At 44.0% G+C, this 15,363-nt stretch overlaps 1 protein-coding gene across 19 annotated transcripts in view; it reads right to left on the reverse strand.

The window, feature by feature from the left end:
- FBXL20 (F-box and leucine rich repeat protein 20) overlaps positions 1-15,363 on the reverse strand; it is a 172,991-nt gene that overhangs the window by 28,690 nt on the left and 128,938 nt on the right. For 15 of the 19 annotated variants that reach the window (XM_074019489.1, XM_074019488.1, XM_065531467.2 and 12 more), the window contains 3 exons: positions 14,535-14,609; positions 6,415-6,545; positions 1,860-1,920 (listed from right to left, as the gene is read on the reverse strand). In XM_074019489.1, the coding sequence (XP_073875590.1) occupies positions 1,860-1,920; positions 6,415-6,545; positions 14,535-14,609 (267 nt within the window). Of the gene's footprint in view, positions 1-1,859; positions 1,921-1,997; positions 2,295-6,414; positions 6,546-7,040; positions 7,199-14,534; positions 14,610-15,363 lie in introns of those variants that run through there. The other 4 variants (XM_074019487.1, XM_074019486.1, XM_074019492.1 and 1 more) reach the window with 2 other exon arrangements.

Consider the following 15,363-nt stretch of genomic DNA (forward strand, 5'->3'; position numbering starts at 1 on the left):
GGCATGATCTCGGCTCACTACAACCTCCGCCTCCCGGATTCAAGCGATTCTCCTGCCTCAGCCTCCCGAGTAGCTGGGATTACAGGCATGTGCCACCATCCCTGGCTAATTTTGTATTTTTAGTAAAGTCAGGGTTTCTCCACGTTGGTCGGGCTGGTCTCGAACTCCTGACCTCAGGTGATCCACCCGCCTTGGCCTCCCAAAGTGCTGCGATTACAGGCGTGAGCCACCGTGCCCGGACTTTTGTATTTCTTTTTTTTTTTTTTTTTTTGAGACGGAGTCTCGCTCTGTCGCCCAGGCTGGAGTGCAGTGGCCGGATCTCAGCTCACTGCAAGCTCCGCCTCCCAGGTTTACGCCATTCTCCTGCCTCAGCCTCCCGAGTAGCTGGGACTACAGGCGCCCGCCACCTCGCCCGGCTAGTTTTTTGTATTTTTAGTAGAGACGGGGTTTCACCATGTTAGCCAGGATGGTCTCGATCTCCTGACCTTGTGATCCGCCCGTCTCGGCCTCCCAAAGTGCTGGGATTACAGGCTTGAGCCACCGCGCCCGGCCTTGTATTTCTTATTGAGATGCTGTGTTGCCCGGGCTGGGCTCAAACTGGGCTCAAGCGATCTGCTTGCCTTGACCTTCCAAAATGTTGGGATTACAGGCGTGAGCCACTGCACCCAAGCTATGTCCTCCTTTAGTCATGCCATGTGCTGGCCCCCACCTAATTAGTATTCTGTCGATCTGCCTAAAAGCAAACAACCATCCCCTTGTCCCATAACACTGGTCAAAGTCAGTATAATTTTAAATACTACCATATAGTAATTTGTAAACCCATCCAAGTATTAAAATATTCAGGAGAATACAGAAAATCTACTAAAACCTTTCCATTTAAAACCAGACATGTAGTTTCTTTCAATATTACTTTTTTTTTTTTTTTTTTGAGACGGAGTCTCGCTCTGCTGCCCAGGCTGGAGTGCAGTGGCCGGATCTCAGCTCACTGCAAGCTCCGCCTCCCAGGTTTACGCCATTCTCCTGCCTCAGCCTCCTGAGTAGCTGGGACTACAGGTGCCCGCCACCTCGCCCGGCTCATTTTTTGTATTTTTAGTAGAGACGGGGTTTCACTGTGTTAGCCAGGGTGGTCTCGATCACCTGACCTCATGATCCGCCCGTCTCGGCCTCCCAAAGTGCTGGGATTACAGGCTTGAGCCACCGCGCCCGGCCCCAATATTACTTTCATTCACTAGTCATATACCAAATAACCAATAAGTTTTTTCACAAAGTACCAAGAAGCACCTGCTTAATGTATTATGTTATGAAATTGTGGAGAATCAAGTCTCATGGATGGGTGCAGCCGCTCACGTCTGTAATCCCAGCACTTTGGGAGGCCAAGGTGAGCGGATCACTTGAGGTCTGGAGTTGAAGACCAGCCTGGCCAACATGGTGAAACCCTGTCTCTACTAAAAATACAAAAATTAGCTGGATGTGGCGGTGCATGCTTGTAATCCCAGCTACTCAGGAGGCTGAGGCAGGAGAAATGCTTGAACCCGGGAGGTGGAGGTTGCAGTGAGCCGAGATCGTGTCACTGCACCCCAGCCTGGGTGACAGAATGAGACCCCATCTCAAAAAGTTAAAAAAAATTTTTTTAAAAAGTATCATGAAGGGGTTTAATATTCTCCCATGCATGTGTGCATTTCTAGAGCAGTTTGTATTTTTTCTGGTATCAGCAGGTCTGTAGCTATAGCATGAAACCCTGTCTCACACACCCAATTCTGCTAACATTTCACATTTCCCTTGCTGCTTGTTCTTCTGAAATAAAAAGTCCTAACAAAACCTATGGAAACAAACCTATGGAACCAAAAGAAAATACTTACCCTGGCTAGAGTGGTAAAGCCCACATCTGTTAATTGAGAACATCTTGCCACTTCCAATATTCTGTTAAAAAAAAAACACACACACACACACACACAACACACACACACACACACACACATACAGTGAAAGTCAAGCTCTTAGTCCCTGAAAACTGAGTTTATTAAAACAGTAAGATTTACAAAAACAATCTCCTATTCTCTAAGGACTTTATAATACAGAATGACATTAACAACTAAGCAAGTCTGTATACAGATCTTGCCATTCATTTTCATGCAGTCATCATAAAGTGGTCCTGTAAATATCACATTTCAGGGTGACGCAATCAATGAACACAGAAGAATATAACTGAAGCTTGTAGTTAATACCAAAATGCATGAAATGCATTAAAAGCCTTCTTCATGGCATACTGCTTACCCCCAGAGGGCAGCCTGCTCCTAGAAAACAAAGGAAATGGAGATACTCTATTTCAGTTAATCACTTGCTGAAATGAATTATTTTCTTTCCTGTTTTAGAAGTAGATTCACTTACATTTAAATTGCTTTAAAAAAATGTGACAGGCTGGGCATGGTGGCTCATGCCTATAATCCTAACACTTTGGGAGGCCGAGGCAGGCGGATCACCTGAGGTCAGGAGTTCAAGACCAGCCTGGTCAACATGGTGAAACCCCATCTCTACTAAAAATACAAAAATTAGCTGGGTGTGGAGGCACCCGCCTGTAGTCCCAGCTACTCGGGAGGCTGAGGCAGGAGAATCGCTTGAATCCTGGAGGCGGAGGTTGCAGTGAGCCAAGATCCTGCCACTGCACTCCAGCCTGGGTGACAGAGCGAGACTCCGACTCAAAAAAAAAAAAAAAAGTGACAAAGGGGCTGCTTAATTACAGGTCTGTCCCAAATATGAAATTCTAGACTTGTGAAAGCTTCTTGCTTTCTCCTACAGGCTCCCAGGGAGGCCCAGTAGACAGGGAAGCTGAGCTGGCAGCCATTCACCTCTTATTAAACAACTGTTAAACTCCAACCTAAATACCAACCACAGGATTGGGGAATCAAAAGTAGCTCTCTTCTGTGAAAAGTTGGGTGACCTTCGTATAATGGTAACAATGAACATGTTTGTTTATAAAACTCTCACTACTGAAGCTGAAAAAAATTAAAGTATAGGAAATAATTATCAACCAAAAATCAATGAGAAATGGATGACAGGGTGCTGTGGCTCACACCTATAATCCCAGCACTTCAGGAGGCTGAGGCAGGAGGATCACTTGAGCTCAGAAGTTCAAGACCAGCCTGGGCAACATACCAAGACTTCATCTGTATAAAAAAATTTTAAAATTTCTGGCCAGGCACGGTGGCTCACGCCTGTAATCCCTGCACTTTGGGAGGCCGAGGCAGGTGGATCACTTGAGGTCAGGAGTTCGAGACCAGCCTCGCCAACATGGTGAAACCCTGTCTCTACTAAAAATATAAAAAATTAGCCAGGTATGGTGGTGGGCACCTGTAGTCCCAGGTATTTGAGAGGTTGAGGCAGGACAATCATTTGAACCCAAAAGGCGGAGTTTGCAGTGAGCTGAGGTCATGCCACTGCACTCCAGCCTGGCAACAGAGCAAAACTCCATCTAAAAAAAAAAAAAAAAAAAAAAAAAAAAAAAAATCAATTTTTTTTTTTAAAAATTCCAAGAGATGGCCAGATGTGGTGACTCATGCCTGTAATCCCAGAACTTTGGGAGGGCAGATCATCTGAGGCCAGGAGTTTAAGACCACCCTGGCCAACACAGCAAAACCCAATCTCTACCAAAAATACCAAAAAAATTAGCCAGGCATGATAGTGCATGCCTGTAATCCTGGCTACTCTGGAGGCTGAGGCATGGAAATTGCTTGAACCTGGGAGGAGGAGGTTACAGTGAGCCAAGATCATGCCACTGCACTCCAGCCTGGGCAACAGAGCCAAACTCTGTCTCAAAAAAAAGAAAGAAAGAAAGAAATGAATGCTACCTAATGGGAAAACATGATCTGACTGGAACATAACTTTTGATTTTCACGGTTGAGAGCTTTTCCATTCTAACAACGTAATGAACTGTACAGGAAGTTGGAGCTGAAGACTCCTCTCTCTAAAGTCGAAAAGGATAATGTGTAAGATTTTCAGAGAGGTCTGATTACCTCCCTAGCTCCTGAGGAATACTCTAGGCTTTTGATATTACTAATTTTGACCAACAGGTCTATGTTCTCTTAAGAAATTTTGATATTGTAGGCAAAAGTTTTTTTTTTTTTTTTTTTTTTTTTTTGAAGACAGAGTCTCTCTCACTCTGCCACCCAGGCTGGGAGTGCAGTGGTGCAATCTCAGCTCACTGCAACCTCCGCCACCCGGGTTCAGGCAGTTCTCCTGTCTCAGCCTCCCGAGTAGCTGAGATTACAGGAGTGGGCCACCACACCTGTAATTTTTGTATTTTTAGTAGAGACCAGGTTTCACCATGTTGACCAGGCTGGTCTCAAACTCCTGACCTCAGGTGATCCACCCGCCTCAGTTTCCCAAAGTGCTGGGATTACAGGCGGGAGCCACTGCGCCTGGCCACAAAAGTTCTTTCAACAATTATGGTTAGGCCAGGTAATCATCAGAAAAAAATTTCTGAAAGTTTTATAGTTTTACAATGATTTTTTTTTTTTTCCGAGACGGAGTCTTGCTCTGTTGCCCAGGCTGGAGTGCAGTGGCCGGATTTCAGCTCACTGTAAGCTCTGCCTCCTGGGTTTACACCATTCTCCTGCCTCAGTCTCCCGAGTAGCTGGGACTATAGGCACCCGCCACCTCGCCCGGCTAGTTTTTTGTATTTTTTTAGTAGAGACGGGGTTTCACCATGTTCGCCAGGATGGTCTCGATCTCCTGACCTCATGATCCGCCTGTCTTGGCCTCCCAAAGTGTTGAGATTACAGGCTTAAGCCACCGCGCCTGGCCTACAATGATTTTTATACGTAAGAAAAGTGGCTTCATAGGCTCAGGAGCCAGAGCTCCTGGGTTGAATACTTGTTCCTACACTAACTAGCTGGGACCTCGAGCAGGTTACTTTGTCTCTTTGTGCTTCAGTTTTCTCATCTATAAAATGGCGATAACAAGGCTGGGTGTGGTGGCTCACGCCTGTAATCCCAGCACTTTGGAAGGCTGAGGGGGGTCAGATCATAAGGTCAGGAGACCATCCTGGCCAACAAGGTGAAAGCCATGTTGTCTACTAAAAATACAAAAATTAGCTGGGTGTGGTGGCGCTTGCCTGTAGTCCCAGCTACTAGGGAGGCTGAGGCAGGATAATTGCTTGAACCCAGGTGATGGAGAGTGCAGTGACCCCAGATTGCACCACTGCACTCCAGCCAGGGTGACAGAGCAAGACTCTGTCTCCAAAAAAAAAAAAAAAAAAAAAAAAGTGGTAATAGTGCTTATATGGTGCTATGAAGATTAAACAAATTATTAATGTTATTGAGCAAGAGTCTCACTCTGTTGCCCAGGCTAGAGGGCCGCAGTATAATCTTAGCTCACTGCAGCCTTGACCTCCTGGGCTCAAGTGATCCTCTCACTTTAGCCTCCTGAGTAGCTGGGACTACAAGGCACACACCACCATGCCTGGCTAATTTTGTATTTTTTGTAGAGACAGGGTTCCGCCATGTTGCCCATGCTGGTTTCAAACTCCTGGGCTCAAGCGATCTTTTAGCCTCGGCCTCCCTAAATGCTGGGATTACAGGTGTGCGCCACAGCACCTGGCCCTGAATTAGTATTTGTAAAGCACCTAAAGCAACACCTAATTTACAAGTACTACGTTAAGTTTATTTTAGAGAACAAAAAGTGTAGCGAGGTGTGGTAGCGTATGTCTTTAATCCCAGCTACTCCTGAGGCTGAGGTGACAGGATCACTTGAACCCAGGAGATTGAGGCAGGCCTCAAAAGACAGTAATAGGCTGGGCACAGTGGCTCTCGCCTGTAATCTCAACACTTTGGGAAGCTGAGGCGGGAGAATCCCTGGAAGTCAAGAGTTTGAGGTCACCCTGAGCAACACAGCCTGATCCCGTCTCTACAAAAAGTAAAAAACATAGCATTCTTCAAACTGAGGAGCCAGAGAGAAATAAGGCTGTTTTAAAAGCCCATCAGTACAAAAGAGGTACTCCTGTAACAGTGTTTTTTATTTTTAAACATAGTACCCCCTGCTATGTACCTGGTATCATTACTATGACATAAATTACCTCAGTGTGGACCTTTAAAAACTACTTTGAGAAAAGAATTATATAAAAGCATTAATAAGAAAGAATACTTTCCTATCTCAAGTAATAAAATGTTGATTTTTTTTCTAGTATGGATAGCAAGTAGTGGAATTTGGGGATTGTCACCCCTTGGTTCACGCCAATTACATGAAATCAAATGAGGTACAAAAAGCAAGTAGGTGGGCATCTAAAAGGTGCTTAACTACCTTAACATTTCAAAGCGTCTGCAATGTCTACCTTAAAATTCCAAAGTTCCAAGGAAGAAATATGGGTGAAGGAAACTTTTTTGTTCTAAGATTTTTTTGAGCTAAACAAGAAATGTTTACCTAAGCCGTGGGCAGTTCTGACCTAGAGCATTCAGGATGGCATCTGTGATGTTGGAGCAGCCAGAGGCACAAAGGGATTGTAACTTATGGCACCCTCTGCATATAGTAATGAGACCTTCATCTGTGATTTGCTAAAAAACAAGAGCAAAAAAATTCATAGATATTAGTATCTTAGCAAAACAAAAGAAGAAAAATGACAGCTCTGTGAAAATAATCACCAAAAAGGAAATCAAGACATGCTCAACACATTCATCAGATAGCAGACCTAAAAGAAAATGAACACACGTTGTTTCTTCCTTCCAGTTCCTGATTTAGTCTGCAAGAGGATCTATGCTCACCTTTGGTGCAAAGGGAAGAAGCTATAATATAATTCTGTTAAAAGCTAAAATGGAATTCTAATGGAACTGGGATCAGCATGGGGTACATCATAGTTTAGGTTCAATTAAATAATTTTATTTATTTATTTATTTATTATTTGGAGATAGAGTCTCACTCTATCACCCAGGCTGGAGTGCAGTGGCGCAATCTTGGCTCACTGCAACCTCCACCTCCCAGGTTCAAGCGATTCTCATACCTCAGCCTCCCGAGGAGCTGGGACTACAAGTGCACGCCACCATGTCCAGCAATTTTTTTTTGTATTTTTAGTAGAGACGGGGTTTTGCCATGTTGGCCAGGCTGGTCTCGAACTCCTGGCCTCAAGTGATCCGCCCACCTCAGCCTCCCAAAGTACTTGAATTACAGGCTTGAGCCACTGTGCCTGGCCTCAATTAAACAATTTTAAAACCTAGAAAAAAGATAAGGATGTAAGTATTTTAGTAGTATAAATATATCTAAAAGTTCAAATTGACACTGATAAGTTAGTGAAAAAAATTAAACTGTGGATGACAGTTGCAATCTTGTATCAGTCACAGCATCCATTTACTTCTGTAGTTTTATAATATAAAGAACATCCTAATTTATGGAAATAAAAGAGTTGTATCTAACTCAGACACAATTTTGTACTTTTTACAAGTTATTAGCCTGGGCGCAGTGGGTCACACATGTAATCCAAGCATATTGGGAGGCAATGGAAAGGGAAGGGGAAGGGAAGGGGAAGGGGAAAAAAAGGGGAAGGGGAAGGGAGAGGGAAGAGGAAGGGAAAGGGAAGGGGAAGGGGAAGAGAAAGAAGGGAAGGGAAGGGAAAGGAAGGGAAGGGAAAGGAAGAAAGAAAGGAAAGAAAGGAAGAAAGAAAGGAAAGAAGAAAGGAAAGGAAGGGAAGGGAAGGAAGAGAAGAAAGCAAGCAAGAAGGAGGGAGGGAGGGAAGTTAGTTATTGGGGCCAGGCATGGTGGCTCAAGCCTGTAATCCCAGCACTTTGGGAGGCCGAGGTGGGTGGATCACGAGGTCAGGAGTTGGAGACCAGCCTGGCCAAGATGGTGAAACCCGGTCTCTATTAAAAACACAAAAATTAGCCAGGTGCAGTGGCAGATGCCTGTAATCCCAGCTACCTGGGAGGCTGAGGCAGGAGAATCACTTTAACCTGGGAGATTAAGGTTGCAGTGAGCCAAGATTGCGCCATTGCACTCTAGCCTGGGCGACAGAGAAAGACTCCTTCTCAAAACAAAAGAAAATAGAAAGAAAAAAAAAGAAAGTTAGTTATTGGTCACGCATGGATGGTAGCTTACACCTGAGCTCAGAAGTTCCAGAACAGCCTGGGCAACATGGCGAAGCCCCACCTCTATTAAAAAAAAAATATATAAAAATATATATAACAATTAAAAATTAAAATAAAAATTATTCTAAGTTATCTTACTTTAAAATGAAAATGAATATACATTCAAAGATGTTACATATATACTTTAAAAATTTTTGTAAATTATTTTATTTCTTCCATGATGATTTAGAGGGACTATCTTTAAGCCAGTACAAATATTTCTTCTTTTATTTTTTGAGAGGGAGTCTCGCTCTGTCACCAGGCTGGAGTACAGTGGCGCAGTTTCGGATAACTGCAACCTCCATCTCCAGGGTTCAAGCGATTCTCCTGCCTCAGCCTCCTGAGTAGCTGGGCATAGGCAAGTGCTACCATGCCCGGCTAATTTTTGTATTTTTAGTAGAGACAGCGTTTCACCATGTTAGCCAGGCTGGTCTCGAACTCCTGACCTTGTGATCCGACCACCTCAGCCTCCCAAAGTGCTGGGATTACAGGCATGAGCCACCCTGGTACAAATATTTCATAAATAATATCTGGTTGTTTTCTAACCAACTGAGTAATTTGTTGCACAATAAGCCACCTCACATCAAAGATGTTGTATTTTTAAAAATAATACAAGCACACATGCCTATAGTCCCAGCTACTCAGGAGGTTGAAGTGAGATGACCACTTTAGCCCAGGAGTTCAAGGCCAGTCTGGGCAACATAATGAGACCACCCGCAACTCCCTTAAAAAAAAAAAAGGAAAGAAAGAAAGAAAAAAAAAAAAAAAAGAAAAGTTACATATAAACATCTTAATACGGTGGATACTATCAGCACTTCAATTTGTCCTCCAGATTGACTAATTTTGTGTAGGCCTAAAAATAATAGCTCTCTTCTCATCTCTGTTTAATAGTCATGTCCATAAATTACAAGGACAACTGAAAAAACAAAATCCCACAACTTTTAATATCCACTGCTTAAATCATGTTTTCAATATCATGCAACCGACACAAATATAGATTAAAAAATTGGATGCTAAGGCAGATACTAATGAGGATCAAGTAATGAGATATTAACACACGTGGAGGCAGCTAAAAAAGTGCCATACAAACATGATGTACTGTCTTTAGACTACGATAGCCGAGATATAAAGAGGGAAGTAAGAATCAATAAACATGCAAATTTAGCAGGCCAAAGATATTTGTGCCACACAATACTAGAAAAGTACTGTAGGGCTGTGCTGCCCTTTCCTTTGTATAAGACAGTACTGAGGAAGAAAGATGAGTTAAGTCATACTGTCAATACTTTAAAAAATTGTAGGCCAGTGCAGATCTGTAATCTCAGCACTTCGGGAGGCTGAGGTGGGCAGATCACTTGAGGTCAGGAGTTTGAGACCAGCCTAACATGGTGAAACCCCGTTTCTACTAAAGATACAAAAAATTAGCCAGACATGGTGGCATGTGCCTGTAATCCCAGCTACTAGGGAGGCTGAGGCAGGAGAATCACTTGAACCCAGGAGGCAGAGGTTGCAGTGAGCCAAGATCATGTCATTGTACTCCAGCTTGGGCAACAAGAGCAAAACTCCGTCTCAACAAAAAAAAAAAAAAGTAAAATTTACTAAACTTCTATGTTTTTCAAATCTATCAAGAAAATCAAAGAATCAAAAATGTGCTTTAATCACCTCAACAGTTTTGGGCAGAGCATGAAATCTCATGAATGCTGAGAATCATTTTATCACCCTGTAGGAAAGAAATGACTCCTGTACTAAGATTTGGGTGAAGGAAAACAATAAAATACACATAAGATAGAATTGGTTCTTTTTTTTTTTTTTTTTTCCCGAGACAGAGTCTCACTCTGTCACCGAGGCTGGAGTACAGTGGCATGATCTTGGCTCTCTGCAAGCTCTGCCTCCCGGGTTCACACCATTCTCCTGCCTCAGCCTCCCGAGTAGCTGGGACTACAGGTGCCTGCCACCACGCCCAGCTAATTTTTTTGTATTTTTAGTAGAGACGGGGTTTCACCGTGTTAACTAGGATGGTCTCGATCTCCTGACCTCATGATCCACCCATCTCGGCCTCCCGAAGTGCTGGGATTACAGGCTTGAGCCACCGCGCCCGGCCAGAATTGGTTCTTTAAGTTCACTGTGATTCCTGCCTGCTGGAAGGATGAAGAAACACCAAATTAAACCTGCAAATGTTATGTACATATTTATGTCTGTATGTGTGTGTATGTAATGTATATGTATATAGTGCATAAATATATGTGTACATGTATGTGTGTACTTATACATACACACACACTCACACTTGTTTTTTGTTTTTGTTTGAGATGGAGTCTCGCTCTGTTGCCCAGGCTGGAGTGCAGTGGCGTGATCTTGGCTCACTGCAAGTTCCGCCTCCCAGGTTCATGCCATTCTCCTACCTCAGCCTCCCGATTAGCTGGGACTACAGGCGCCCGCCACCACGCCTGGCTAACTTTTTGTATTTTTTAGTAGAGACGGGGTTTCACCATGTTAGCCAGGATGGTCTCGATCTCCTGACCTTGTGATCCACCCGCCTTGGCCTCCCAGAGTGCTGGGATTACAGGTGTGAGCCACTGCACCCAGCATTTTTTTTTTTTTTTTGAGACAGAGTCTCGCTCTGCTGCCCAGGCTGGAATGCAGTGGCGTGATCTTGGCTCACTGCAACCTCCACCTCCCAGGTTCAAGTGAGTCTCCTGCCTCAGACTCCTGAATAGCTGGGATTACAGGCGCACACCACCATACTTGGATGATTTTTGTATCTTTAGTAGAGATGGGGTTTTACCAAGTTGGCCAGGTCGGTCTCGAACTGCTGACCTCAGGTGATTCACCCACCTCAGCCTCCCAGAGTGCTAGGATTACAGGCGCACGCATGCACGCATGTGTGCGTACACACACACACACACACGAAGCTCTCCAGGAATAGTTTTTCTTTGGCATTGTAAGATGATTTCATGTTTACAATAATTGTGGCTGATCTCTCAAGAGTAAACATTTCAGTCCTTTTTTTTTTTTTGAGATGGAGTCTGACTCTGTCACCCAGGCTGGAGTATAATGGTGCGATCTTGGCTCACTGCAACCTCCACCTCCTGGGTTCAAGCGATTCTCCTGCCTCAGCCTCCCAAGTAGCTGGGATTACGGGCACACACCACTACGCCCGGGTAATTTTTGTACTTTTAGTGGAGACGGGGTTTCACCATGTTGGCCAGACTGGTCTTGATCTCCTGACCTCAAACGAGCCACCGTCTCGGCCTCCCAAAGTGTTGGGATTACAGGCGTGAGCAACTGTGCCTGGCCACATTCCAGTCTTAAATATGAAATCATGGCTGGGTGCAGTGGCTCACACCTGTAATCCCAGCACTTTGGGAGGTCAAAGCCAGCAGATCACTTGAGGTCAGGAGTTCTAGAGCAGCCTGGCCAACATGGCAAAACTCCATCTCAACTAAAATTAGACAGGCATGGAGGCACGCCCTGTAATCCCAGCTACTTGGGAAGGTGGGGCAGGAGAATTGCTTGAACCTCCTGGAGGTTGCAGTGAACTCCACTCCAGCCTGGGCAACAGAGCGAGACTCCGTCTCTAAATCAATCAATCAATAAATAAATAAAATGAAATTAGGCAAATTCTTAGCAACTATAGTAATCAGAATTGTAAGGAAGAGCACTTTGCGAGGCTGAGGCAGGCGGACTGCTTGAGCCCAGACGTTTGAGACCAGCCTGGCAACATAGGGAGACCCTATCTCTACAAAAAATTAAAAACTTAGCCAGGTGTGATGGCACACACCTGTAAACCAAGCTATTCAGAACGCTGAAGTGGGAGGATTGCTTGAGCCCTGTAGCTGGAGGTTGCTGTGAGCTATGATCCCAGCCTAAGTGACAGAGTGAGACTTCACCAAAAAAAAAAAAAAAAAAAAAAAAAAAGGAACTCATCACTTTTTTCTTTGTCATGAGCAACTCTCACTCCAAGGCAAATATATTTGTAATTTTTAAGGCAAGAGAAAAACGCTAAAGGTGTACTGTTGGCCAGGCATGTGGCTCACGCCTGTATTCCCAGCACTTTGGGAGGCTAAGCCAGATGGATTACTTGAGCCCAGGAATTCGAGACCAACCTGGCTAACATGGCGAAACCTCATTTCTACAAAAAAATACAAAAATCAGCTGAGTGTGGTGGTGCATGTCTGTAGTTCCAACTACTAGGGAGGCTGAGGTGGGACAATCACTTGAGCCTGGGAGGTGAAGGTGAGCAAAAATCTCCAGCCTGCGTAACAGAGCAGGACTCTGTCTCAAAAATATGGCCAGGGCCGTGGCTTATACCTGTAATCTCAGCACTCTGGGAGGCTGAAGCAGGCAGATCACCTGAGGTCAGGAGTTCAAGACCAGCCTGGTCAACATGGCAAAACCCCATCTCTACTAAAAATACAAAAATTACCAGCCTGGCCAACATAGTGAAACCCCATCTCTACTAAAAATACAAAAAAAGCCGGGTGCGGTGGCTCACGCCTGTAATCCCAGCACTTTGGGAGGCCGAGGCGGGCGGATCACAAGGTCAGGAGATCGAGACCATGGTGAAACCCCGTCTCTACTAAAAATACAAAAAAAAAAAAAAAAAAAAAAAAATTAGCTGGGTGCGGTGGCGGGCGCCTGTAGTCCCAGCTACTCAGGAGGCTGAGGCAGGAGAATGGCGTGAACCCGGGAGGCAGAGCTTGCAGTGAGCCGAGATCGCGCCACTGCACTCCAGCCTGGGCGACAGAGCGAGACTCCATCTCAAAAACAAAAAACAAACAAACAAAAAAACCAAAAAAAAATCAGCCGGGCGTGGTGATGGGCGCTTATAATCCCAGCTACTTGGGAGGCTGAGCAAGGAGAATCGCTTGAACCTGGGAGGCGGAAGTTGCAGTGAGCCAAGATGGCGCCTCTGCACTCCAGCCCCAGCAACAGTGCGAGACTCCGTCTCAAAAAAAAAAAAAAAAAAAAATTAGCCGGGCGTGGTGACACACACTTGTAATCCTAGATACTCAGGAGGCGAAGGTAGGAGAATTGCTTGAACCCAGGCAGCAGAGGTTGCAACGAGCAGAGCTAGCAGAGGTTGCAATGAGCTTAGTGCAGTGTCACCATTGCACTCTAGCCTGGGTGACAGAGTAAGACTCTGTCTCAAAAAAAAAAAAAAAAAAAAAGCTGGGTGTGGCCTGTAATCCCAGCTATGAAGGAGGCTGAGGCAGGAGAATCGCTTGAGCCTAGGAGGTAGAGGTTGGCTGCAGTGAGTGCAGATCTCATCACTGCACTCGAGCCTGGGTGACAGAGTAAGACTTTGCCTCAAAAAAAAAAAAATAAATAATAAAATAAAATAAAGATGTACTGTTAACATTCTAGGTGCCTGAATAGTTTCAGCAAATTATCTGAGTAAAATTCAGGGGTTTTGGGGTAGACACAAAAAAGTTGATAGTTTGAACAAGCCGAAACACTAAAATATAGATGCTACTTGAAAATAATTTGACAAGTATATATTGTTCATCTTCTTATTTAATTAATTAATTAATTAATTTATTTATTTTTTGAGACGGAGTCTCGCTGTCGCCCAGGCTGGAGTGCAGTGGCCGGATCTCAGCTCACTGCAAGCTCCGCCTCCCGGGTTCACGCCATTCTCCTGCCTCAGCCTCCCGAGTAGCTGGGACTACAGGCGCCCACCACCCCGCCAAGCTACTTTTTTGTATTTTTTTAGTAAAGACGGGGTTAGCCAGGATGGTCTCCATCTCCTGACCGCGTGATCCGCCCGTCTGGGCCTCCCAAAGTGCTGGGATTACAGGCTTGAGCCACCGCGCCCGGCCTTATTTATTTTTTTGAGATAAGGTCTCACTCTGTTGCCCGAGCTGGAGTGCTGTGGCATGATTTCAGCTCATTGCACCTCAACCTCCCAAGCTCAATTATCTTCCCACCTCAGCCTCCCAAGGAGCTGGGACTACAGGCACACACCACCAAACCCAGCTAATTTTTATACCTTTTGTAGAGACGGGGTTTTGCCATGTTGCCTAGGCTGGTCTCAAACTCCCGGACTCAAGCAATCTGCCTTCTTCACCCTCCCAAAGTGCTAGGATTACAGGTATGAGCCACCGTGCCCAGCTTGACTGCAATTTTAAATACTAAATTTGTGAATCATTTACATTTTAAAAGTAGACAGTTTTTTTTAAGTATGTAAGAAAGGGGTGGAGCTACAGTTAGCTCATCTGGAATTCTGTATAAGCTAGCTACCTCCTATCTTATCTATGTCAAGGCCCCTAGGAATGAGTATTGTTAAGCATGTCAAGAGTCATCTGTGTGTTTACTTTGTCACTAGGGTTGTGGTAGAAAAACAATACTGGTCTTGATGACTGAAGCTCTTAAAATAGTTTTAATGAAATGAATTACTAAAACAGAAGAATTGTGAGAAGGGATGTTTACCAAGCAAGTCTGCAAGTTCAAAGTCACCAGTTCAGGGCAATGTGCACCTATGTACTTGAGAGCTTCATCTTCTAGCTAGATTAAAAAGTAAGAAAAAAATGATTACTGACATTGTTTCAAAGGAGAAAGATTTAAGAATGTACACATTCATTCATACATTCTAACACAGCCAACCAAGTTTTGAAGGAACAATGAACCAGAAAATAAGCTATGATCACATAACAGTATAATTCATATTACTATGATTCTCAGGATTTAAAATCAGCTTTGACCACTTTCAAATTCACATTATCATTACATCAAGAACAAAGATGAAGTTAACACTGCCTAGTTTTTATGGGTTTTACTTCTGATAAATTAAATATACCTGGCAGCATTTTGCTGAGGGCCCATGAAACGAAAATAATTTTCAAACTTCTACACACCCCTTATAAAGTTTTTCATAAACAAACTTTGAGGAAAAACAGCCAAGAAAGGAATCCAGTGACCATCTCCCACTGGAAGATAGGTGTCATGCTTACAGTGCTGAGAACAGATGGTAAGTAACTGATTATAATGATATATTCCAATCAGTATTTTTCAGGATTCCATAAATAACCAGAAGCTCAAGTTGTTGTTTTAAGGCAGTCATACATCTGAAATTCTCTTTTAAACAATGGAACCCCTCTCATCATGATAAAAGAATCAGGGCATTTTTAATGGAATCCTAATTAGGAAAATAAAGTAGAGCCTAGCCTTAGTTTGTCAGTCACAATTTAAATCCACTCATTTCTTTCCGGAGGCTAACTAATCAATTCTTTTTTTCACTATAAAACACTGAGATAGTAAA

This window comes from Macaca fascicularis, chromosome 16 (assembly GCF_037993035.2).
Source record: "Macaca fascicularis isolate 582-1 chromosome 16, T2T-MFA8v1.1".
NCBI lineage: Eukaryota > Metazoa > Chordata > Mammalia > Primates > Cercopithecidae > Macaca > Macaca fascicularis.